The sequence below is a fragment of the Lepidochelys olivacea genome (assembly GCF_965140295.1).
Source record: "Lepidochelys olivacea isolate rLepOli2 genome assembly, chromosome: 9".
In the NCBI taxonomy this organism is placed as follows: Eukaryota; Metazoa; Chordata; order Testudines; family Cheloniidae; genus Lepidochelys; species Lepidochelys olivacea.
The window spans coordinates 100,363,985-100,391,172 of record NC_140419.1 but is presented as its reverse complement, the minus strand read 5'-3'; the positions used below and the strand labels follow the sequence as shown (position 1 = coordinate 100,391,172).

The 27,188-nt window shown below is 42.5% G+C and overlaps 2 protein-coding genes and 1 long non-coding RNA gene across 9 annotated transcripts in view; 2 read left to right on the top strand and 1 right to left on the bottom strand.

The window, feature by feature from the left end:
• DOCK11 (dedicator of cytokinesis 11) overlaps positions 1–9,687 on the top strand; it is a 130,622-nt gene extending 120,935 nt beyond the window's left edge. For 4 of the 5 annotated variants that reach the window (XM_084639107.1, XM_084639106.1, XM_084639105.1 and 1 more), the window contains exon 53: positions 8,558–9,687. In XM_084639107.1, coding sequence (XP_084495233.1) covers positions 8,558–8,680 — 123 coding nt within the window. In that variant the 3' untranslated portion in view covers positions 8,681–9,687. Of the gene's footprint in view, positions 1–8,434; positions 8,454–8,557 lie in introns of all 5 variants that reach the window. The other variant, XM_084639108.1, reaches the window with a different exon arrangement.
• On the bottom strand, positions 14–23,175 carry LOC311526256. The gene is made up of 3 exons (XR_014712975.1): positions 23,048–23,175; positions 15,068–15,181; positions 14–2,780 (listed from the first exon to the last, which is right to left on the bottom strand). It is a non-coding gene; the product is annotated as an uncharacterized lncRNA (long non-coding RNA).
• Positions 23,014–27,188, top strand: part of IL13RA1 (interleukin 13 receptor subunit alpha 1) — a 30,930-nt gene continuing 26,755 nt past the window's right edge. The window contains exon 1 of one of the 3 annotated variants that reach the window (XM_084639110.1): positions 23,014–23,232. In XM_084639110.1, coding sequence (XP_084495236.1) covers positions 23,139–23,232 — 94 coding nt within the window. In that variant the 5' untranslated portion in view covers positions 23,014–23,138. Of the gene's footprint in view, positions 23,233–23,495; positions 23,735–27,188 lie in introns of those variants that run through there. The other 2 variants (XM_084639109.1, XM_084639111.1) reach the window with 2 other exon arrangements.

Sequence of the window (27,188 nt, the reverse complement as noted above, 5' to 3'; positions counted from 1 at the left end):
ATGTATTTAAAGAGACTCCAAAAACTATGCTGAAATATTATCTCTAGCCTGGCAACCCAGTGTAGTGAAATCACATTCTGAGGGCAACTTAGTGATAAGAAGGTAAGAGAGGTATCCTCTGACTCGAAAAATTCTACAGAATCATTTCAGTGGAGGACTCACTCCCACCTTCTCCTGCCCCACAGTGGCCAGCTCCAGGTCCTCTAGTTGGTGGGAATTTTGATAATACAATGTCTTCAGAAATGGGTCAAGCTGGGTATCGTTTGCAGCCCTTATTCAAGCCCTTTCTTCCACACACAGTGGTACCAAACATGGCAAACCAAGAACAATTATATAGCTACCTATCGGAGAAAATGTTGAAAAATCAATGTTTTTTTAATGATACTCTAACACAGGGATGCATTGCTTACATTAAAAAGGACATTGATCTCTGGCAACCCTAGGGAAGTTATCCTTTACATGTACGACTGAAAATATTTATTCATCAAAGTCATCTCCATCTAAGGCATCACTGCTAGACCCATTGTCATGCTGATCCTCGTCCATATCACACTTGTACTTCTCTGTACAAGGAAGGCTGCTGGCTAAACATTTGCATGGTGGTGAGCACCTGGTCTTTGTGCACAAACATTTGATTAGTTGAAGGATTGATTGGGGAGCGCATGGTATTTCAAACATGACTAATGTGATCAGTCCATCCTCCAATACCCCTTCATGCCTGATAGGGGATGGTAGTTTTGGATATGTTTGATCATCCCAGAGCCATTCCATTGCTTGACAATTTACCTCTAGATGGCACCCCTTCTAGGTGGCAGTTTTGCTCCGTCTGCCTTCCTCTTGGAAAATGTCTATCAATGTAACTAGGCAAGTGTCGTAATGTTGGTCTTCAAACGGCAAACTCATCGTGTAAACACCTCCAGCGTACTTATGACCTCATCAGTGATTGTCTCAGCTGTTCCAAGCACCTCCAGAGCCAGGAGAGAGTCTTTGGAGGCTGAAACAAAAGCCTTCCAGTAACATAATTTGGTCTTCCCAGCCAACCTCCAGTAGTGTCACATTCTGAAAGGACGTGGAGACCTGGCAGAGTGGCAGCTTTTAATGGTCCGAGTGGTAGGAACAGGTCTCTGAGGGATACACTGCGATTCTGCTCCTCAGCAGCAGGCACAAAACCAGAATCTTCTGAAAGTCTTGGGTAGCATCTCTGTGACATACCACGGTGCAGTCCAGATCAGTGAAGGGCTGTCTCACCATTGTCCTGTAACCTTAGGTGCCTTACAGTGTCTTGGTGCTGTAGCTCCCTCCTGGGCTGCTCACAAACAGCCTTCCAGCATGCCACCCACGCCCTGTATGTCTGTGCATAACTGCAAACTTCCAGCCACACTTGGGTTACTTCTGCAGGTGACCCCCAACATATTCCCAATCGCAGATTTCCCCCCTAAAATATATGTCCTGTGCCGCTCAGCCCTCTCCTGGACAGTTCAAATACATTATTCCTTTAAGGGAATAATATACACTAGCTTGTTATCTTAAATAGTTACCCAGACACTTTAAGATAAACACACTGGATTAGGTAAAACAAGTTTAACTATAAAGAGAGAGATTTTAAGTGAGTACAAGGAATGAGGCATAAAAGTCAAAATGATTACTAGAAAAATAAAGATAACACTTTCTAATGCCTATCTTAACAAATTATATTAGATTCAAAGCAAAATTTTTCACCACATGCTTCCAAGAGTGTTACTGACCAAACTCTTCCATTCAGGGCCCCTTCCCCAGAGTCCAGTGGCTGTTTCTTTCACCTTCTCAGGTGCAAAATTGTGAAATAGACAGGGGAAGAGAGAGGAACAGGTCTCTTGGGGTGTTTGCTCCTCCTTTTTATAATTTCAATTCTCCCCCTTGGAAAACATTTCCAGCTGAGAACCAGGAGATGGAGGTCTGATGGAGGAAGGAAACCTCCAGCTGTTTTTTTGCTAAGATGCAGATCTCTTTGTCCATGTCCCCTTTTCTTGCCAAATAACGTCCACTCGATAAGTTATGTCCCATCAGCTTTATTGACATCTGGCTGGGCCATCAGCTTGCCCTTTGTTTTAGAGAAACTGGCTTAGCCCCTCCTCAGACTTATCTGGGAAACACACTTCAGTCATGATGTCAGCTTATGTTCATAACTTTACACACAATGTTGCTACTTGCATTTTACCATGATATTACTGATCAGCAAGTTATGAGTTTTCAGATGGTACCTCTCAAGGCATACTTTGTACCGAGAGTATTACAGGAGGGCGCAAGTATGGGGTGCATTCTGTCACGATTGCACAGAGAACGCTAGAACATCTGAGTCTTGTGCAAAAATTTGGAGTTCAGATGCACCTCTCTTTGTGGCAGTGATGGCACGCCAGATAATTCTAGCGTCAGCCTCTTCGTGAGAGCAACACAGAAACTTCACTGAACACGCATGGCAGCAGCCTCATAATGCCATGTCTCACATGTGGAAACTGTGCATAATGAATGCCTTTGGGCTAACCACAGAAGAAGCAGGTGTTCTTCTCTAAACACAGACCTTGGGACTTAGTATAAGGCAAGTCTTGCCCACAGCTGGCACATGTCCCATCCGTTTTCCTGTTGCTTGATGTACTTTCTCTCCAACCTTTCCATATTCAGTTTGTGTGCATTTCTTATAGCATGTAAGGTGCCACAAACGTTATGTGGTTACCAGATCTTCAGTGGTGGTATCCTCCAAAGATTCGGCTACTAGTTGGTACTCTTTGTCTTCCCATTGATACCTAAAAATGATCAAGACCAAAGTTTAAAAACAAGGATTTTCTAATAAATTACTTTGGGATTGTATGTAATGTATGTTATATGCATTGTTGTATAACTATATGCATGCTATTTGAAGATGGATTCTGACGTCTTAATCAATGCTTCATTACAACTCTTTTGGCAAAATAAGCAAAGCTGATAATACCACTGAACTGCTTCTTGTTTGCCAATGATGGCAAATCAGCTTGATGCATTCCTTCCATTTACAGTAATCTGTAACATTAAAAAAATGATTCAGGTGTCCTGTTCTGAGCATTAACTGATAACCCAGTACTGTCAGTCAAGGGCCACAGTATAACTTTGTGAGGGCTGCATGTTTCCAATACCTGTGGTAAAGTATAATTACAAAAACATTGATTTTTTTAAAATCATTTTGTCAAATATACAGCTCCATAATTAGTCGAGTTTTGGCATGTTTGGTACCATTGTTTTGGTGGCAGAAAGGGGACTGATACCCAACTCGACCCATTTCTGATGACACTGTATTACCAAAATTCCCACCAACCAGAGGACTTCAAGCTGGAAGCGGCGGGTGGGCAGAGCCACATTAACCAGTAGGCTGATAAGGCTATAGCCTGAGGCCCTCCTATCTTTAAGCCTTACTGGTCAGGCAGGGGGCACAGCCGGGGCTGGGTGTGGGGGAGTGAGCTTGCAAAAGAAAGGCAAAGCAGCCCTCTGTGGCTTGGAAGGAGCTCAGCCACACTGCAAGGGATCCAGTTAACACTGGTGACCGGACACTAAAAATCCAGTTACCACGGAAACCTGTACCAACCATGGGTGTAGTTTGAGCAGGCATTGTCCCCCCACTATGCCCCCCACCCCCGATTTCTCCAGAGCTCTGCTTAGCTGTCAGGGAGGGAGGAGGCTCCCTCTGTCCCTCTCCTGGGCTGATGCTGCCTCCTGAGTCCTAGCGCCCATCACCGTCATCTTCTATGTGTGCTGGGTCCCGTTTCTGGACAACTGGTGAGCACCTGTGGGGGGATGGGGGGAAGGGGCAGTACCAGAGCGGTAGGTGGGAAGCTTGCACAGAATCTGCACACACTCTATCTAACTCCAGCCAGGACGATTGCCCCTCCCATGTATAAGGAACGAATTCCCACACATTTGTAGGAAAAACAAAACAAGACATCCCATTCTGGATTCCAGTCCTTGAACTTTTACAGACCCTTCCATGGAGGGGCGTCAGGTGTATGATGTGCTGTGTTCAATACTGTAGTGAACTGTACTAAAAATCAAAGACATCCAATGTTTTTCTTTGGTGTATTTTTCTGTACTGGGATGCACAGGCCACCAAGTTCTTCCCTTATGCTCAGCCTAGTTCCACAGGCCAACGCATCTTTGTACTTTTAAGGGGTTGCAAAAGCACTGGAGGAAGCTCAACACACAATGTTGTAGGTTTCTCCCTCCCCGCTCCCTCAAGGATTTTAAATCCACTTCTTAGCAGGCTATGATAGAAAGACTGGCTGAATAGGCTAAAGGCAGGTTCTGTCCATTTGCTGGTTCTCTAGCCATTCAATCCATCATAAAAGTACCTCACATTTGATTTCTTTTGAGTTTAATTCCAAAAACTTAAAGCTAAATAAACCTGAAGTTAGTCCTTATTTTTCTGCCCCAACTCAAACGAACTTCTTTCCCGACTGGAAAATGTTGGGTAAGCATGGGATGTGTGAGATTCGAGATGGGAATGAGAACACAGGCCAAGTCCTGCTGACAGTTATTGACTTCAGGGAGAACAGATTTTTGCACAAGAATAGATTTTGGTTCCTCTGCTTTTTCACACGTGGTATAAGCAGAATCTCATTCACTTTCATCCCCTAAACTCTGAGTACTTAAGGGAAAAAAATAAGCAAGGTTTGCTTGATTTACACATGCACATGAAACAGGACACTCTCCCTTCATTCTAAACCAGCCTTAAACACCAGACCTAATGTAACAAGGGTCTCACTACAGCAGCTTTGGTTGGACTGTTCTTTTGAAAGATCCTTAATGGTTCTTCTAAAGTGCTGATTTTCAATGAAGTTTTTTTGTTCAGGGGGGCAGAGAACACAACAGGGAATGGGTCTGTTTTGTCAACTCCTAGTCATTCAAAAGCTGAAAGCCTTTAGATTAAGTTTGTTTAATGTTTGTACAGTGATTTTGAAGAGCTACAGTACAGAAGTGCTAAATATTGTGACTGGGCAATATGCATCTAAAGATCTGTGTCACTTCTAGCTGTTACCTTTTTCTTACAGAAAGCTTAAAACAAACAAATGCAAACCATAGGGGGCTGGTGGACACAGAACTCATGCTTTAAAAAACTCATGTCAGAGCTGCTGATCACACATTCTAGAATAGATAATACTTAGCCCTGCCATGAGTGCAGGGGACCGAACTAGATGACCTCTTGAGGTCCCTTCCAGTCCTGTGAGTCTATTCTATGATTCTAATTGTGGAAGAGCTGGTGACAGAATGGCCTGATGTAGTGAATTACTGGAGATTAACTACACAAACTGGGTTGCAGTATACTGTGCTTTAGGGTGCAGCCTTCGCAGATGCAAATAACTAGGATCCTAGCCATGTATAGGCTGGCAGTTTTTGCAAGAGTACAGTAATAAGTCTTGGCTTGCTGCAAACTTGATTAGTTACATCTTGCCTATATAAATTCCTTCCCTCTTTTTCTAATGTTTTCTGCTTCTTGGCCTAAACAGCAGTGTATGTGTTAAACAGCATGTAAAACCCAGGAGGAAATGAAGTGGGTATGTGGGTGTTATACCATTAGATATACATGCACTGTAATCACACTTTGGGAATCTTCTGGGTGAAAGGTGTTGTACAGATGTAATCTATGATCAATAATAGCATAGTGTTAACAGATGCAGAAGAATAACTTGTACCCATCCATTAACATGGTATGAAATCAAAGGCCAGTTGGCTCTTTGAAGTGATCTCTCTACCTCTGGGATCATATCTTTAATTTATAAAAGAAAGTTAATATAACAAAGCTACAGTACCAGGTGTCTAAAATGAATAGTTGTGTTTGTAACTTCTGATTGAACAAGATGTTCTCAGAATTTCCTAGTCATGTTATGCACAATAATTTCATCTCCTACAGGTTAGAGTACTATATACAGTATAATTTTAACTGAACATGTGAAATCAAAATTATTTTACATTAAAATAGCCTGGGAGGAGGGTCTGCACACAATATATAATTTTTGTTTGATTAAACAGTTCTCTTCATTTCTGTTATAACTGTACCACTTTAAATTCATATACATCATCAGGTCTCTTGAAAAATATTTCATCAAATTCAGTGGTGACACAAACAGTTGTGTAAATTGATAGGAAAATGTATGTAAGTGGCAAAGTATAACTTGCATCAATTTGGCATTTGCAAACCGAGTGCAATTTACAATAGTTTAGTGTCTGTGGAAGCCAACTAGAACCTTGACATAACTGGATGTTGGTTCAGGTAAGTGGGAGTTTCCCTCTCTTGTGCTGGGTCTGAATTTGGCCCTGGGAGTGTTGGGGAGGAGGAAAGTACTAAGGGGTGGGGAGTGTCTGCTTTACCTTACATCTTCTAGTTAGTTGCTTTTTCTGCTACCTGCCCCCTGCTGTGCATTCTCCACATATTATAACCTGTTTATTTCACTGCTGAACTTTGCCCAGAAACTTTCACAGAGTTGCACCTGCTTACTCCAGTCTTTTTTCAAGTAAACATGACCAAGCTATTTAATTTACATGCAGCTGCCAGAATGAGGGTTTTTTAATTCTGCAATATTCAAATTGAAAACAAATCAGCCAGTACCACACCTTGGCATCACAGCAGGTAGGGGGCTCTTAGAACAGAGATGCATTGTTAATATACTCCCTATTATCTGAACACATTTAAAAATGCACCATCTTGTTCTCTTCGATTAATGGGGCAACATATTAATGTATTATCTGCTGTTTTCAGGTTAAGTGCTAGCTAAGAATATTAGTTTTCATTAATGAAGATTCTACATTTTGCATTGTATAGAATGAATAACCCAAGATTTCTTATATACAAAACTGATCTTCATGTTCATCTTACTTATTATATGTAGATAATGGTTGGCTTTCAATCTTTTGTGCATTTAATAGCAACAAAACGTCTACCAGTTTTACCATAATGAAACTCTTCTGCAGAGTTCCTCAGTTAAACACAGAGGAGGAAATTGGGTTAGTTTTGAGGCCCAATTTAAAAAAAAAATTGGTTGCTATACTTTTTTTAAAAATCAGTCAACAAACAAATATTGTCCCCTATTTTGACATGGAAGGGAGAAGGGCAACCCAATAGATGCCCCCCTGAGGCCCACTTTCAGGTCATTTACGATAGGGAAGGGAAGGGAAGCTGCAAAAGAGAGAGAGATAGGGGAAGAGAAGGGTAGAAGCAAAAGTAGATGGAGAACTGCAATTAGAGGACACAGGGAGCCACAGAGAGAAGCACAGTGCTGGATGGCCCAAAATGGGCCAGATTCTGAGCTCGGTTCCATCAGTGGAAATCCTTTGGCTTACCAGTGCCCCCACAGAATGTACACTAACCCCCCAGTTACCTACCCCAGTAGGAACTCTTTGAAATCAAGGTACAGCAGATAGGTACTATGTTGTAGTTCCCACTGTGCCCTGACTTTTTTTGGCAATAAATGCAAGATTGGTGACGCAAACATTTATGAATTGGTGTTGATTTTGCCAAATTTGGCAGGGGGGAGGTTTTATATTTTTGGTTTGAAACACACTTTTCATTGCTCACAATCTAAACAAAACATTTCATGCAGAGTCACACCAAACATTTTATTCAACTCTAAACAAATTTTTACTTTTGAATTCTCCAAAAATTCTCATTTTTAATCTAACCCAAAACAATTTGACTTTTTTCAAAATTGCCAGTAAACTGAAAAATCCATTATTAACCCAGCTCTACAGCCGTGCTCTCTAAGAGAGTACCAAAACCAGTTTCATCATGTCTATGCCTGCAACTATGCTATATTCACCACTCTGCACTGACATCCATTGTCATCAAAGGGTCAATTTGCTTCTGCAGGGAAGGCTCAGAACTCCCACCTATTTCAATGGGATCTGAGCACCTAGAATCTTTCTACCACCAGGTTGTACAAGCAAGTGGGTTCCTATCTGTATTTGTATTTACCACTCATCCTGACAGTTGCATCACAGAATTTAGGTTTATTTTCTAAACTAGAGAAGTCTGCAAAACTACTGAAATCAGACTGAGAAATATCAGTTTCTGGAGCTGTGTGTCCGTTTCATTTTGTACATTTTTAAATGCTGCAGTATAATGAAGTTTGGTTTTCTAGGTCATGTGTATAGGTCATCAAATCATACTATACAATACTGATTTTGGTTGAACAACATCTTTCACAAGCAGCTTTCTGTTCTTTGGTAATAAATTCCTGATTGCCGCTAAAATAACATTTGTTCTGAACTATTGTTAAAATATACAGGTATAGCAGTAAGGAATTCTTAGACTCTTGCCTGTCTTTAAGCTCAACAGTCTCTTCTCCTGAAATCTACCTAATAATATATATGCATCATGCTGTAGTTACTGAATAACCATTCTTTCTCATTTCTTTGTTATGCTGCCTTTGCAACCCAGCTTTGAAGACAAAATTGGGGTAATACTATGCCACTTTTGCTTTGTGTATCTTTTAAAATAATGATATCATGAGTGAATAATGAGTTGAAACTTGACTTAATTACTACCTTGGTTTTGTTTTAGATGTACCAAGAAGATACTATGCATTCTCCCTGGATGCATGACTCCTTACATGTTTTTTGCGCAATCAGCGGAACATCTGGTGACGGAGGTTATGGCTCGCTTAGATCTACTGCCGAAATATAAAGAGATTTAGAAGTAGAAGTGACACTTTACAGATATTTCTCAGGAATACTTGGAGCTGTGCAAAGTTTGTTAAAATTCAAATGAGTGACTAGTATACATTCAGTATTCCCCCACCCCTCAATTAACATGCTTTCAAACAGTGTTCTCGCTTATTTTGCTGAGCAACATTGAAAGTGCCCAGACAATTGCACCACTGTGCTTGTTTTGTACTTTTTTTAGTTAAATGTATACAGTACACTGAAAGGCATTTATCAAAGTATGTACTGAATTGCTTAATTATGAGTTGAAATTGTAATGGTAGTCTGTAAAGTTGTAATATGGAATATAATAAAGTGTAAAACTGCTTTGTAAGTAGAAAGTGGAGTACAGCATATAGAAATTACCCCTCTGCAATATTTGCTGCTATATTCCCAGTCTCTTGTGGGCATGGGGTATGCAGGTTGGTGTGGAAGTCAACCTGCCCTCAGAGCACTTGTGAGCAGGAGCAGTGGTGCCAGTCATGGTGCAAAACGTTTTCACTGCCCCATCCCGCAGCAGTCAAGCCTCCAATATATTTTTTAAAAGCTGAATGGTACGGTGGTACAGCACTTCCTAGAAGCTGGTACCTAGGGCAACAGCCCTGCTCGCCCATCCCTAGAAGCATCCCTGCTCCTGAGAGAGCCTGTCTTGCTAGAAAGTGATTTAGGCTGTATATGCTACTTATGCACCAAGAGGCATTACTATACAATAGCTATACTTACTTAGTTTGAATCCTGCATATATCACATTTAACACCTAATGCAGACACCACATAGTCCACAAATAGATGGTCTGTCAGGTGAATCGGGAATCCTTGTTGAGCCTCTGGGAGACTTACCTCAGCTGGCTTTTTGCCTCTCGTACACTGTCTGCTTGAGGAACCATCATTATGACTAAGCAAGATCTCTGATAATACAAGCCTTTGTTTATCTAACTCTTCCTCTTTATCATTCATGGGATAGAAGCTGAATAAACCTTGAGAGATCCTGTGTGATGCAGTTATTACATTTTATGTATAAGATAAATAATTAGAGAATTTAAAGTGGGTCTGGGAGTCTAAAGTGCTTTAGCAGCTTTCAGAAAATTCTAATGTCGTGCAAGGTCTATTTTAAAGAAAGAAGGGTTTTTCACTGGAAATTTCTCAGACTGAAATAACTTTTATTAACTAGACTTTTTACATCTTGTGACAAACCTCAGTGTTCATTCCCCTATGCAGGATGGATCTCCTAGAGTTGTATCTCTCAAAACAACTTTTCAGATAAATGTTGCTTTTTCTGGCAGATGGTTGAGGGACATTTAAGTACAAAGGGATTTAGTCTTTAGTGAATTTCACATGCCCTCATACAGCATCTGTGTCTCTTTCATATCAATGGGACTTATTCATATGTGGGAAGAGGAAAATGGATCCTCAAACTACTCAATAATTCCTTCATGCATTATCTTTCGTCCAACAACAAATGTAATGTCTTTATTTTCAAATCACTCCTACTGTTAATACAATTCCATGCATCCTAGTGTCTGTAGAGCTTTTAATTTTGACATTAATAAAAGCAGGTGCATAACAAAATGTATACAAATATATACAAGAGACTCTAGCTAGGTTTTGACATGGGAAAGGTGTCTGAGCGCATTCAACCCTATGAAATGCTAAACCTCTAATCTCTATAATAAAAGTGGTCTATAATAAAACTAGCAAATAGTCCACATGCTATGTATGGTAGCTGTCCTTTATGGGGAGCTATGACCTAGCCTTCCCATAACTGGCCCAGGTGGCTGATTAGTAAATAAAGGTTACCTAAATTCAGTTAGAAGGGAATACTCCAAGGGGCGACAGGAAGCTCCTGTGGGGAGGAGAAACTGAACCTAGAGGGTGAGCTCTCTGGGGAACCCACCAAAATGTTGAATCTATAAGAGGTGCTCCTAGAGAGGGGAGCCTCCTATATGGAGGACTGCAATCAGCCAGCATCCAAGGGGAGCTGCTCTCAGCCAGGAGTCTCCTTGGCAGTGACCAGAAGCCTGGCCTGGAAAGGATCACCTGCTGTCCCTGGAAAAGAGTCGCTGTGGATGGACCTCTGACTTCAGAGAAGGATCTTACTTCAGTGAGGTAAGAGGCCTAACACCAGGTGCAGAGACTGGAACCAAGAGACCCCCCAGAAGGAAGTACCTGGGTAGAGAGAGCACTGGGCTCGGGTGTGGGATGGCTAGAGCAGGAATGACCTAGTCTCCCGGCTGAGATGTTGAAGTGAAAGTTTTGTTCATGTCCTCTGTTGCATTTTCTGTTAACAAATGAGATCCTCCACAAGGAGGTTCTCTTTAGCACCTGATGGTCTGTTTGGCCTTGTTGATACCCTGGGCGAGGGGAAAATCAACTAAGGGCTCATCTGCAACCCTATGTCTGCCTGCATGGGACACGGCAGGTAGCCTGGAATGATGACAGTGGAAAATGGCAAAAATTAATAGAGTGTCCTGGGAAGGAGATTGAGAGTTCCATTACTTTTAGTAGTAAGCAAAATATAGATACTCCTGTTTCGCAAACAGATCATGTTTCTGCTTGTACGTGCTTGTGTTCCAGCCAGGATCCAAATTTAGTTTCACAGAAAGAGGAAGAGAGATTAGTACATTTAGTTATAGTCATTACTATCTTGGTCATCAGCTTTCTTTGAGGAATGTTTAAGGACAGATAGTGGGCGTATTCCAAATTATGCTTTGAAAAGATAAATATGTTTATCAGTGACTGCAATAAATGGCCTTATCTGTCCATTAATAGCAACCAGCAGTACTGAAAACATGTTCTGGTACACAGGGACAGAAAGCAATGTAGCAAAAAAGTTTCCAAGCTATAGGCACTGATGCTATCTCAAATGCCATAGCCACACTAATAGTTATTGCTGATGCTGTTCCTGGTGATGACAATGTGATTGTTCCTGGTCGCTTTATACTCCCTAGTGTTCCCAGCTGACATTCTGGAGAGAGTTTTCAACAATATATATTATGGCACCAACATACACATGTTCAGGAACAAACAGGTAATATGCAAACACTCAACTGTTTGCAGGCAAACTAAATATTTTGTGCCCACCTCCATATTTTGCAGACACAACATGCACTTAGGGTCAGAATGAGCAGGGCATGGAATGCTGTCAATGGGCATTGAGGGCACTCAGCTTCTCACAATATCAGGAGCCATTTTGATGTTTTGTGTTGTGAACGAGAAAAAATGAGGAAAAGAGATGTAGAAAAGGTATCTATCAGCACTTTTCTTTGAGAGTATAACTATCACAGAATCATAGTATATCAGGGTTGGAAGGGACCTCAGGAGGTCATCTAGTCCAACCCCCTGCTCAAAGTAGGACCAACCCCAGCTTAATCATTCCCAGCCAGGGCTTTGTGAAGCCTGACCTTAAAAACTTCTAAGGAAGGAGATTCCACCACCTCCCTAGGTAACGCATTCCACTGTTTCACCACTCTCCTAGTGAAAAAGTTTTTCCTAATATCCAACCTAAACCTCCCCCACTGAAACTTGAGACCATTACTCCTTGTTCTGTCATCCGCTACCACTGAGAACAGTTTAGAGCCATCCTCTTTGGAACCCCCTTTCACATAGTTGAAAGCAGCTATCAAATCCCCCCTCATTCTTCTCTTCTGCAGGCTAAACAATCCCAGCTCCCTCAGCCTCTCCTCATAACTCATGTGTTCCAGTCCCCTAATCATTTTTGTTGCCCTTCGCTGGACTCTCTCCAATTTATCCACATCCTTCTTGAAGCGTGGGGCCCAAAACTGGTCACAGTACTCCAGATGAGGCCTCACCAATGTCGAATAGAGGGGAATGATCATGTCCCTCGATCTGCTGGCAATGCCCCTACTTATACTTCCCAAAATGCCATTGACCTTTTTGGCAACAATGGCACACTGACGACTCATATCCAGCTTCTCGTCCACTGTAACCCCTAGGTCCTTTTCTGCAAAATTACTGCCTAGCCATTCAGTCCCTAGTCTGTAGCGGTGCATGGGATTCTTCTGTCCTAAGTGCAGGACTCTGCACTTGGCCCTGTTGAACCTCATCAGATTTCTTTCGGCCCGATCCTCCAATTTGTCTAGGGACCTCTGTATCCTATCCCTACCCTCCAGTGTAGCTACCTCTCCTCCCAGTTTAGTGTCATCTGCAAACTTGCTGAGGGTGCAATCCACGCCATCCTCCAGATCATTATTTAAGATATTGAACAAAACCGGCCCCAGGACCAACCCTTGGGGCACTCCACTTGATACCAGCTGCCAACTAGACATGGAGCCATTGTCTAAAGTCAAGGAACAACACATCCACTGCTTTCCCCTCATCCACAGAGCCAGTTATCTCATTATAGAAGGCAATTAGTCAGGCATGACTTGCCCTTGGTGAATCCAGGCTGACTGTTCCTGATCAGTTTCCTCTCCTCTAAGTATTTCAAAATTGATTCCTTGGGGACCTGCTCCATGATTTTTCCAGGAACTGAGGTGAGGCTGACTGGCATGTAGTTCCCAGGATCCTGCTCCTTCCCTTTTTAAAAGATGGGCACGCCCTTAGCCTTTTTCCAGTCATCCAGGACCTCCTCCAATCGCCATGAGTTTTCAAAGATAATGGCCAATGGCTCTGCAATCACATCCCCCACTCCTTTAGCATCCTCGGATGCAGTGCATCCGGTCCCATGGACTTGTGCTCATCCAGCTTTTCTAAATAGTCCTGAATCACTTCTTTCTCCACAGAGGGCTGGTCACCTCCTCCCCATATTGTGCTGCCCAGCACCATAGTCTGGGAGCTGACCTTGTTCGTGAAGACAGAGGCAAAAAAAGCATTGAGTACATTAGCTTCTTCCACATCCTCTGTCACTAGGTTGCCTCCTCCATTCAGTAAGGGGCCAACACTTTCACTGACCACCTTGTTGCTAACATAAAAACCCTTCTTGTTACTCTTAACATCCCTTTCTAGTTGCAAGTCCGTTTGTGATTTGGCCTTCCTGATTTCACTCCTGCATGCCTGAGCAATATTTTTATACTCCTCCCTGGTCATTTGTCCAAGCTTCCACTTCTTGTAAGCTTCTTTTTTGTGTTTAAGATCAGCAAGGATTTCACTGTGAAGCCAAGCTCGTCGCCTGCCATATTTACTATTCTTTCGACACATCGGGATGGTTTGTCCCTGTAACCTCAATAAGGATTCTTTAAAATACAGCCAGCTCTCCTGGGCCTTCTCCTGTGACCCAATCATAAGAACAGCCATACTGAGTCAGACTAAAAGTGCATCTAGCCCAGGAACTTGTCTTCCAACAGTGGCCAATGCCAGGTGCCCCAGAGGGAATTAACAGGTAATCATCAAGTGATCCAACCCCTGGCAAACAGAGGCTAGGGAAACCACCCATGCCCATCTTGGCTAATAGCCATTGATGGACCTACCCTCCATAAATTTATCTAGTTCTTTTTTGAACCCTTTTATAGTCTTGGCCTTCACAACATCCTATGGCAAAGAATTTCATGGGTTGACTTTGCGTTGTGTGAAGAAATACTTCCTTTTGTTTGTTTTAAACCTGCAGCCTATTAATTTCATTTGGTGACACCTAGTTCTTGTGTTATAAGAGAGAGAGTAAATAACACTTCCTTATTTATGTTCTCCACACCAAGCATGATTTTATAGACCTCTATCATATCCCCCCTTAGTTGTCTCTTTTCCAAGCTGAAAAATCCCAGTTTTATTAATCTCTCCTCATATGGAAGCTGTACCATACCCTTAATCATTTTTGTTGCCCTTTTCTGAACCTTTCCAATTCCAATATATCTTTTTTGAGATGGGGTGACCACATCTGCATGCAGTATTCAAAATGCGGACATAACTTGGATTTATATAGAGGCAATACGATATTTTTTATCTTATTATCTATCCTTTTCTTAATGATTCCCAACATTCTGTTTGCCTTTTTGACTGCCATGGCACATCGAGTGGATGTTTTTAGAGAACTATCCACAATGACTCTTGAGTGGTAACATCTAATTTAGACCCCACCATTTTATATGTATAGTTGGGATTATGCTTTCTAATGTGCATTACTTAGCATTTATCAACACTGAATTTCATCTGCCATTTTGTTGTCCAGTCACCCAGTTTTGTGAGATCCTTTTGTAGCTCTTCACAGTCTGCTTGAGACTTAACGATCTTGAGTAGTTTTGCATCATCTCCAAATTTAGCCACCTCACTGTTTACCCCTTTTTCCAGATCAGTTATGAATATGTTCAATAGGACTGCTGTTCAGCTAAATTGCTAAGTAATGTGGTGGTGACACCCAGTAACATACAAAAGCTATCTCCAGAGAATTCTAAAATCTAGCTTTCCAACAAGAACATTACCTGTTTCTGGTTCCTCCTCGTTGGAATCCATAATCCAGCACAGGAACTGGGAGCAAACTCACACCTCCGGTAAGCCAGATAGAGGACATTTCACTAAGGCTCACTAAAAGGATTCTAGAAAGAGGACAGGAAAAACTAGTGGTACACTCTGCACTTCAGTGAATCTTTTACTTACTGAGCCTGATTCTGCTCTTGTTTCTACCAATATAGGACTCGAATATTGTTTTTTAAAGTGAATAGCTACACCACTGTAAAACTTGTCAGAGCAGAATTGGGTCAAATGCGTACTTGTATATACTTCCCACAACCCCAGATTACTATGCTAACCCCCCAAAATGTTGAGCTACTCCAAATGAAGGAGAGTTAATACTAAGTCATTTACTTGGGGATGCAGATTGAGGTAGTTGATACTAATTCAAACAGCTCCAGAGGAACATGCATTCCATTCAGCGTTACTAGAGCTACACTCACCAGGGCATCTCCTGAGTAAAACCAGGCACTAACCTAGATTAACTGTAAATATGGTATAGTTCCCCTAGAAATGAGACGATGACAGCAAACTGACCTCCCTCCTCACCTGGAGAAGATTCAGGAGGGTAGTGATCCAATTTTTGCTGCATCTTGCAGTTACAGATTCTGAGCCCAAAGTCTGTTGTTTTGGAATATATTTACCCTGACTGCCCACTTCAAGTATCTAAAATTAAGGGGCTCGACGCTGATCTCAGCTACTTCAGGGTAAATCTGAAATATACGTAGTTATCCTGGCTTTACAATTGGTGTATCTGAGATCAGAATGAAATCCCATTCTTATTGGATACTTGCAAGCTTGTAACAGCTGATAAAAGTTAGACACAGCTTTTTCTGTGCTGTGTGGCTGGGAAAATGGATCCAGCTCCCATGGGGTTAAGAAAGGAAGCCTGACATTGACAGCATTCAGCAACTGGAGCAACCTTCTGGCAATGCTTCCGCTGGCAGTAATTGCTGGAATTATTTATGCAAGGAATTATCATGACACTAATTTAACCATAAGTTAATTTACTAAAGCCAAACAACATTTATACAATCATTCTAAATATGTCTAAAAAGCCTAAATAATAAGCAATTTCCTACACCAAACAGTAACAAAACATTTATAACCATTTGATCAAGATGCTTACAACTGGGCTAAACCCAGGGGTATTCCGATCTAAAGTAGTCTGCTCCAACTTGATCAGACATGTATTAGCAATTCACTAGTGGTGTTATTGCCTGTTGCTAACTTAGCTAAAAACCAGGTTTGGGGGCAGTTTAGGGTCATTGCTAGTTCAAATGCACCATTCTTTCTTACTATTAGCTATCCCTGTTAATTGGAGCCTGTCAAGGTTCCTCCCCCACTCTGAACTCTAGGGTACAGATGTGGGGACCTGCATGAAAAACCTCCTAAGCTTATCTTTACCAGCTTAGGTCAAAACTTCCCCAAGGTACAAAATATTCCCCCTGTTGTCCTTGGACTGGCCGCTACCACCACCAAACTAATACTGGTTACTGGGGAAGAGCTGTTTGGACACGTCCTTCCCCCCAAAATACTTTCCAAAACCTTGCACCCCACTTCCTGGACAAGGTTTGGTAAAAAGCCTCACCAATTTGCCTCGGTGACTACAGACCCAGACCCTTGGATCTTAAGAACAATGAATAATCCTCCCAACACTTGCACCCCCCCTTTCCTGGGAAATGTTGGATAAAAAGCCTCACCAATTTGCATAGGTGACCACTGACCCAAACCCTTGGATCTGAGAAAAATGAAAAAGCATTCAGTTTTCTTACAAGAAGACTTTTAATAAAAATAGAAGTAAATAGAAATAAAGAAATCCCCCCCTGTAAAATCAGGATGGTAGATATCTTACAGGGTAATTAGATTCAAAAACATAGAGAACCCCTCTAGGCAAAACCTTAAGTTACAAAAAAGATACACAGACAGAAATAGTTATTCTATTCAGCACAATTCTTTTCTCAGCCATTTAAAGAAATCATAATCTAACACATACCTAGCTAGATTACTTACTAAAAGTTCTAAGACTCCATTCCTGGTCTATCCCCGGTAAAGACCAGCATATAGACAGACACAGACCCTTTGTTTCTCTCCCTCCTCCCAGCTTTTGAAAGTATCTTGTCTCCTCATTGGTCATTTTGGTCAGGTGCCAGCGAGGTTACCTTTAGCTTCTTAACCCTTTACAGGTGAGAGGAGCTTTCCCCTGGCCAGGAGGGATTTCAAAGGGGTTTACCCTTCCCTTTATATTTATGACAGAGCTGCTACTTCCATCTGTCTTATCAGTTACCTTTCAGGTCCAATTAAGCCATATTCTTTCAAGGCCTTCCCACAAAGGCTAACAAACCTGCACTTTACATAACCTACAAAAATGTGTACATTTAAACTAATTTACCCCTTTATGTTCTACAGTAACTCTTCCTTTCACCCCTCACTCAGCTGGCACATTGCCTCTTCTGGGCCCTCTAGCTGCTGTGGAGCACTCATCAGCTAGGTCACTTTCCGGGACTCCAGGTGACAGTGCTGCACCCAAGACCTGTATTCCCTCTATTAATTGCCTCTGAACCTCCAGGCCTCAACAGTCCATCACACAGCTCCCCAGATGCCATCCCTCTGTATAAAGCTCCTCAAGTTTTGTTTAACCAGTGGAGGTCAGGGAGACGGAGACTATTATCCTTTATCTCCTTTCTTTCTCTCACTGTCTAGTCTCCTGCTGCCCACAAACAAAGAAGGGAAAGAGACTATAAAACGCTCTACAGAGATATCTCCAAGTCTTGCAAGATCCCTACATAAGCAACCTCTTCAGAGAGGAGACTACAATTGTTTATATGGGTTAGGGTCATGGATATTAACAAGGCTCCAGCTATTTGTAGTAAATAATATCTGTCAAGCGTTACTGCAAAATGAATTCAATGGTACTGACTTTTCATCTGGAAACCATACATATACAGGTTATAAAAGCGTATATAGGAAAGATGCTGTCAAAGCCCTCCCCCATCCTGCAAAGACACATGCTTAAAGGATCAGGACCTAAACTAGTAATTAATAGCAACTCGTTCCATGTCTGGTTTCTATTGTTACATGCCACTTATTGTAGCAACCAGAACAGAAATTCAGAGGCTTTCTACCAGACTACATTGTAAATTGTAAAACTGGTATATTTTAAAATATAATTTACTCAGAGAGACTAGCTTTTTTGGTAGTTTTACATTTTATACGATTGTACACCCTAACCTGTATTCTTAATTGCACAATTTAATTCAATGACAATCTATTCTGTGTGATTTTTGATATGGGGTGCAAGAACATATTTTGAGAACCAAAGGGGTACAGGCTGTAGTAAAGTTTAAGAACCACTGCTTTAGGACATGACTACGCTGTGCATAGACACCTATAGCTAGCCCATGCCAGCTGACTTGAGCTAAGGAGCTGCTTAATTGAGGTGCAGACATTCCCAACTCCCCTCACAAGGTCCTAGAGCCCAGGCCTGAATGTCTACACCACAATTAAACAGCTCCTTAGCCTGAGCCCAAGTCAGCTGGCACGGGCCAGCCACTGGGTTTAAATTGCAGGGACTTCTCAGCTAGCCCTGTTCTGGAGAGAAGCCCAGCAAGCAGGTGCTGAGAATCAGCCAACTCAGTTGTACAGAAACTAGTGATTAGGACTGATTTCCAGCTGAAGGATACAAAGGAGAGCTCCAAACTCCCTAACAGAGTTGATAGGATGCTTATTTGTGGTTGTAGTAGTAGAAGGCTGGGAGAAGGTAAGTTAAAGTAGCCATGAACCCATTAGGTAGGGGTGAAGATCAGACCCTTGAGCTACTAAAGGGCCCCACAATCTCACTCAGGAACGATAGCTTTTTGTTTGTTTGTGTGGTGAGGAATAAACTGAGCCCTGAGAAATAGGCTACAAACTGAACTGTGTATGGTGGAGTGCTTGTTTGTCCCAGGCTAGTGATTGGGTCTACTGGCCTAAATTTCAACAAAGCACAGGCGTAAGGTCCTAGTGAGTAATTCAGTGCAAGCAAGTGTGGCTCATAAGTTGAAAGCCCCAACAGAAAGAAAACCTACACAATGCATTGCTTAAGTGAGAGATTCAATCTATGAATCTACATCTTTGAAATCCACTGGAGTTATGAAGTCTCTAGAAAGGTGATCAATAGGTAAAATGTTTAACATTGTAGATTTGGCTCATACAAAATTGTTCAATTTGCCTGATGGACTGCTATGGTGTTTAGACGTTGCTTGTAATGATTAGAATTGGGAGCACTGGCTGTTGGGAGTCTGAGGGAGAGCTACTGAGGGTGCAGCAGCAGCTTGGAAAAGAGGTTTCCACTTCAAAAAAAGAAAGTCCTGTTGAAGTTTGTTACTACCTTGCCTGACTACTATAACAACGGCTTGGTTTTGTTTAAGGAAAACAACATGGCCCAATTTTGTTACCTTTATTCACCTTGATGTAGTACTTTGCTATGAATATTAAAAAAATATATAATTGTTTTCAGTGGGACTATTCATGCAGTAAGGCAGTACTCAGCATGAGTAAGAATGGTGGAATTTGGTCTTCAGTAACATCTTTATTGTCTTACTGAAACACAAACTATTACTTTCATGAGGGTATTTAATCCAATCAAAATATTTGTATATCCTGAATTCTTCTCTTCAGGATTTATGCTGCCTTTGATGTGCCTGGCCTTCCTGCTGGGATTTACACATGTACAATGAGGAGAAACATTAGAAGTAGGGCTGGTAGTACCTCCTATTAAGGCTACTCAACACTTACTTACCCTTATAAAAGCCTGGTTTGGGTTGCTTATAGCTTTGCCAAACTTATAGGCAGGGTACTATGGAAAATAGCGTATCAAAATGTGTACAGAGCTGAATTAAACCTGCACAGGCAATCTTACTTTAACATTTCCTCACTTTTGGGTGCTTGACTTTGCGAATTAATAATATTCTTTTAAAGTAGGGTGATAGTTTTTTCCCCATGTAATACACATTCTATCCTACAAACTGCAAGAACAGGCTGAATTTATAATTAATCATACAGTGATAACTGTACAATAAAATGAAATATAGCAATTTACTTTGGACAGAAACATCTGTTGGGCTTTTTGGCCCTTGGGGAAGGAGAACATAAAGAATGTATGGAGCCAAATTCATTGCTAGGGTAACTCTACTGTGGACAATACAGTGACATGGGATGAATTAAAGTCTGTGTGCCTGGGAAGAGAGTCAAGAGGAAAGAAAACAAAAGAGAAAAATTAGAGTCAAAACTGAGGGAGGAGGGGGAAAGAGCTAGAAAATAAAAGAAAAACAGTCTACCAGGAATAGTGTTTCATGGTAGTCCCACAAAACCACCTCTGACTCCAGCAGAGCTTATAAATGTGTCCAAGAAGACTGTCAGCGGTGAGAGAGGAGGAGGCTGGGAAAGGAAATGCAGGGATTTATTCCAGGAATTGAAACCACAAGAGGCCGGACAGGAGTCAACACCAAGGAGACCCAGGAATCTGAAGTCTCAGATTAGAGAGTAATGAATATGGGAATGGATGTGACTGCCATCAAATACGTGGGAGAGTAGGAAAGCATAGTATGTTGTTGGAGCAGAGAGGAATGCAACATTCTGGGAGCTGGGTTGAAAAAATAAATGCAACAAAGATCTGGGAGGCAGGACAGAGAGTCGAGGACTGGAGTAATCTGTGATGCTGTTACTGCTCCGAGAAAGAGTGAGTGGATGGGGGGTGGAGGAAAGCAGAAGTGAGAAACTATACAGTGTAGTGCTGAGTAAGGGTGGAGACTGGGAGGCTGCCATATAGCTCAGGATCAAGCCCTTATGCTGTAGTTCCAGAAGCTCTGTGCTAGCAGGCATTGAGTGCCCTGTCAGAAACCTAGCAGTGAAAGCCTGACACATGTTCCAGTGTGTGTAAATTAAGCGACAGTGTTTCTATTTTGCTTGTCTTGGATACCATTTTACAGAGGTTAGGAGGTTCCCTAGACCTGCTTCTTTTCTTCTCCCACAACAATTAAAAAAAAAAAACTCAGAGGAAAAATACACTATTAAAACAGCATAATCCACACCCTAGAAGAATAGGGTCAGCTTCCCTTTTCCCAAAATGGCTGTGAACTCTAATGAATACTTGCAAAACTCTTCAGCTGGGAAGTTGAGTAAGTCAGACTACAGAATGTTAGTTTTACAGGTTTAGGAACAAGGAGAATTTTAGCTAATTCACTCTTAGGTCCACCAGCAGTTTAAAATTATTACCTAAAGTTCTGTATGGGCTAGACTTTTATCATTTGTATTGTGGTAACATCGAGCACATTAGATTGCTAGTTACTACACAAACAACACAAAAAAATGGTTCTTGTCCCCCAGAGTTTACAATCTCCTTTAGTTCTAATCTCATGTGTGTTCAAGGTGTAAATCAGGAATAACTCTCAAAGTCAGTGGAATTATACTGAGGCAATACAGGTGTAAGTGGGGCCTGGGCTACTCCTAAAAGTTAGGTTGACCTAGCTGCATGACAGGGCTGTGAAATGTTGTGCCCTGAGCATCACAGTTAGGGTGACAGGTTTCAGAGTAGCAGCCGTGTCAGTCTGTATTCGCAAAAAGAAAAGGAGTACTTGTGGCACCTTAGAGACTAACCTCCAGGGTAGACATTCCTATGTCCACAGAAGGATTCTTCTGTCAACCTAGCTGCTGCCTCTTGGAGAGATGGGTTACCTACATTGATAGACAAACTCCTGCCATCAACATAGGAAGCACCTGCACTATGGCGGCCCAGCTGTGGGACTGTAGCTGTAGGGGCTGTGCATATGCTAAGAATAGAATCAGGCCCTCTTATTGCAAGGGGCTTGTGAAGTCAGGCCAACCTAACACCTGGTGTAGATGTGGCTAGGTCAGTGGAATTCTTCCGCTGTCGTAGGAACCATCTTTCTGAAAGCTAAATAACTACATTGATGGAAAAAATCTTCTGTGTTGCAGTCAAAGCATCTACACTGTGGTGGGACAGCTGCAGGCTGTAGCTGTGCTGCTGTAGCATAGGGTCTGAACTCGGAAGCAGAGGCTAGGTGTCTGTGGACCCTTAGAAAGTCTGCTTAACACCTTGTCAATATAGGAACTCTCAAGAAAGTTAATGTGAATCAGCTACAGGTGTGAAGTCATCGGGCATAAGGATTAACTAGTTTATTCCTGAATGAGATTAGCCATATGGTTTAACATGCTTTAATTTAGGTGGATTGTCTTCACATCTTTAGTTGACTCTGGTTACATTTCCTGCGTGTCCCTGTGTAGACATGACCTAAGAGTTTGTAGTAGTGGGTCGGTATGAGGAAAACTGTTTGTAGTACAAGGTGGGTAGCAAGATGGGGGGGCGGGGGTGGAAAATAAAATGAATTTGCAGTAGTGGGTGGACAAGATAAATTCTAGGGTCTCTGAGGGTACGATGGATCCGTCTAGTGCTGGATTTCTAAAAGGGGGGCTGTAGTGGGAGCCTGGCCATAAGGGGGCTATCCGATATGCAGGAGCAGAGACGACTGGCAGTGGGGCCAGGCTGGTGGGTGGGTTCGGGGCGGCGGTGGCCGGGCCGGGGGGTGTGGACGGGGGCTGGTGGGCGGGCTCGGGGCGGTTGACGGGGCTGGGGGCGGCTGAGGGGTGAGGGACGGGGCTGGGGGCGGCTGAGGGGTGAGGGGCGGGCTCGGGGCGGCTGAGGGGACGGGGCCAGGGGGCGGCAGCCCTGAGGGCGCCTGGGGGTGTGGGCCGGTGAGCGGCAGCCCTGTGGGGCGGGCTCGGGGCCGCTGAGGGGGCCGGGCCGGGGGCTGAGGGGCCGGAGCCGGGGGCGGCAGCCCTGAGGGGACGGGGGCGGGGGCCAGGCTGGGGGCGCTCAGAGGGCAGAGGTGGCCGGGCCGCTGGCCCGCCCCGCCTTTCCCGGCGGAGGCCGCTCCCTTCCCGGCTCGGGTTACCTGGGCGGGCCGCCCAGCGCCTCTTCCCGTCTGGCCCGTCCCCGCAGCGCTGGGAAGCGGGGCGGCGGCGGCGGCGCTGCCGGACGCGGACATGGGCCCTGCGGTCCCCGCCGGAGCCCGGCTCTTCCTCGCCCTGACGCTCTGCCTCGCGGCCGGGGCCGCGGAGCCCGAGGGGCGGCCAGCAGGTGCGGTGCGGAGCGGGGGGGGCGCGGGGCCGGGGCGAGGCGAGGCGAGGCGGGCAGCCTGGGGGGCGGCCCGGGGCCGAGGGGAGACACGGCGGGGGCGTGGGGCGGGGCCCGCCGGCCGCTGCGGGGGCTGCAGCTGGCGGGTCACCGCGGTCAATGTTCCCCGGGCGCCCGGCCGGCCCCTTGCCCTGCTGCCCGGGCGCGGCGGTGCCTGGCCCCCCCCAGCTCCTCGTTCGCACCGGGCGTGTCACGTCGCTTGCCTCCGGGCCGGGAGCCCTCTTCGGCGCTGATCCCGCCAGCGTGTGCGGCGGGATCGTTCCCGGGGCATGCAGCCCACGTCGGCGCCCGCACCTGGGCGGGATCGGGGCCACCAGTCTCCCTCTTTTGAAATAAATTAAAAAAAAAACCAGCAACCACCACCTTGCAAGATGGCCAGCCGTTCCTAATCCGTTTAATCCCGCCAGCTACACGCGTGTGGTCCTGCAGATCTTTACTACTGCAGGTAATTTTGTTCCTGTACAACTCTTTGTAAAGACAGGAGGTAGTTGCTGTTTGCAGGATTAGTCGCTATATTTCTTTCAGGGTGCGATCATTAGATTGCACCTTCCGTTCAAATAACTTCGACTTTTCAGCCTAAACCTCCTGTAGATGGTGGAAATTTTGAGCGACGTGCAATGTGAATTAGGATTTCAGACCCTCTGCTTCCTATATCATAAAATAGTGAGGAGAAATTTAAGATTCTGATCTTCCTTCCTTTATGATGGTATTTCAAAAGAACCCTAACATCTCTGACAGGTTTCAGAGGAGCAGCCGTGTGAGTCTGTATTCGCCAAAAGAAAAGGAGGACTTGTGGCACCTTAGAGACTAACCGATTTATTGGAGCATGAGCTTTCGTGAGCTACTTCATCGGTCCGATGAAGTGAGCTGTAGCTCACGAAAGCTCATGCTCAGATAAATTGGTTAGTCTCTAAGGTGCCACAAGTGCTCCTTTTCTTCTAACATATCTGGTGGCTTTAAACTGTATCTCAAATTTCTGTGGCTGCAGCCACAACCACCGTAAAATAAAAACACACTTTTCTAAAAATTTCAAACCTGCATCTCTTGCAAGTAGCACCAAAGTTTACTTAAATTGAAAGAATTAAAGAAAAAAACTTTGTTTATTCAGCACCCCAGTTCTTTATTTTGTGCATTTGATACTATTTTCTGTATAGTTCGTTTCCCATTGCTTTTTCTGAAGCAGGGTGCTCACACAGTAACAGGGAAAACAAGGTTTTTTTAAATTGTTTTAGCTTTCTCAGATTAATAGGAAAATACATCTGTAAACCCACAAAATCAGCAAAGAAAGATTTGAGAACAATCTACCTCTAGTTGGGGGATTTTTTTAAAGTGTCTAGAATTTCATGTTGACTGTCCCTTTAACTAAAGAAATTCAGTGGAAAAACGTTGTGAATATAATGTGACTGAAAATGTAAATGAAAATTAAACAATCTAAATTGTAAAGGATTTCCTATTTACATAGGATGAGTGTAAATACTTAGTCAAAAGACCACATGCTTAAATGTATGTAGAGACTACATTCGATCCCAGTGATGTTCCCTGTGTTTGCTTTTCCATCAGAATTTTTTTCTTATTCTTATTAACAATCTGAAAAGTAAGTGTGTGTGTATGTGTGTGTGGTAAGTACAAAGGAATAAAATTCATGAGTAAATTCCATTATATAATTTCAATTCTAAATAACTTAATTAGTTCTTATTTTCCGTGTGGGATGCTAGCCTTATATGTAGATTATTTACTATACTAACTCATTGGAGTACTGTAAGTTGCTTGTAAATAGGGACCTGCATGCCAAGGTGGAGCCCAGCTGAAGTCATTAAAGCCTCAGATGTTAGATAAGGATAATTTTGGTGGAGTGCAGAGGGAGGGAGGCAGAGGTTCAATATTTAATCAAGTTGTATTTTGTATAAATGGTGGTATTTCTGATATTGGGGAGTTAAATATTGGAAACAAGAGTACATCAGTGAATCGGTCCCTGCTACAGTTAATCTTCCTGGAGGTCTCACTGATGAGATCGATAGATAGATCTTGAGCAAAAATAAAATACTTCTCTTTTTAGGTTTTTGAAATGGAAAAAAATCTTGGTCTTTGAATTGAGCCATTGATTTTCTTTTCCTATTATTGTAAACTTTTTTCAGCTCAAAGGGGTGCCATTTTAATGGTCACTAAATCACTGTGCACACCTCTGGAAGAGTGGAAATAATGAATAATTATATATATTTTTAAATATAATGTATTGTTCTCCTTGAGAGAGTTGGAATCCCCTCACGATTATTGATAAGTACTTATCTTTGATCTACTTCTTCTTTCACTTTCATAATTACTGTTAGGCTGCCATTAAGAGCTAATCTAATATTAATCTCTCAAACTTCCTATAGTAATTTATTTAAATTAGATATCTTAATTGTATCCACAAAAACAACAAGGAGTTCGGTAGTCTTTTTGTGATAAGACTAACATGGCTACCCCTTGATGATTAATTTTATCACGTATATTTAAATCATGATTTACTAAACTAATATGAACATTGGGTGCCACCTGTATGTAATAGTATGTATTAATATTGAATCAGGTTGATTATTTTCTACTTGATTTTTAACACTTTAGTGTGAAGTGAAGTAAAATCCCATTAAATCATTAAGTTGCTAAATGAAGAAAAATTTATGAGTAGAAACACAGTTTTGCAGAGATATTGGTTACTTTTACTTTTGTATTATGGTATTTAGTCAGAGAGAGCTATAAAGAAAGAGAGGCCATGAAAAAGGCATGGAGATCCCAGGCATGTATTTATATGTATTTTATAAGTTAGATCCTTTCAGCTAATGCTGATCTGCTTATCAAACTAAGGATGGTAATTGGGATGATGCAGAAATAAAACATCACAATGGGGACTGAATTTAAAAGCAGAGGTTTCTATTAAGTAAAACATCCTGCTGTGTTATCCACCAGCTCTGGGGTTCTAAATAATCTTGCACCCATCACATGTCCTGAGATATGGCTCCAAAATGGAAGCTTCCAAACCATACCAATATTCGAGAGGAACATGTTTGCTTGCCTAATCTAGTGTTTGGTCATAAAGCTGTCATGCATCCCTGTGTCCTTCCTCCCCCGCTGCCCTAACCATACCTGATCCTGTCAAAGTTAGATTCAGGACTCCCATAATTTGTCAGACCACTCTGTTTATTAGCAAAGCACTTTGCCAATGCACCCAGATATGTGAGCCCCTCTCTAAGGCTCAAGCTAACTTATTTATACAGATAAGCCAAAGCCAATTTAACATAAGAGACAAAAGGAAGCAGAAACTGACAAATATACATACAGATCTTATTTGCATACTAATGTTTACCAATCTCCTAGCTCAGTAGGAGCTCTAAGTTAATTAGTTTGAGGACCCATTGTCTCACACTCCTTAATGTTTCTCTTTCTGACAACTATATTTCAACAAACCCTTCAAGCAGCATTTCTTTAATGAATTATAATTTCGATATAATTCATTCTACTTTCACAATCCCAAACTAGCATCCAGATTTTGGGAAAGGAACGTACGCTACTCAGCTTTTACCAGAAATTAAATGCACATAGAAATGTAACTTAGAATTTTTTGCCTATTAATGCAAGTATTTTGCATCAGAATTTAACTATGCTTTACATGGAATAGGTCCAAATTCATAAAAGTTGAAAAGATTGTGGTAATTGCTGTTCAAACCACTGTCTGGCTGATATTTTAATAATAAAAGTAATGAGCAGGACTTGAGTAATCACCGAAGGTGTATTCTATACATGCTTTTTACATCTAAGCCATTTTTTCTTCAGAGGTTGACTTAAAAGCATGAGACCTGAAAATTACTTTGGAAGTTTATTAGGTTAAATTGGTTATGCTAATAAGACTTAGTCAAGGTTTA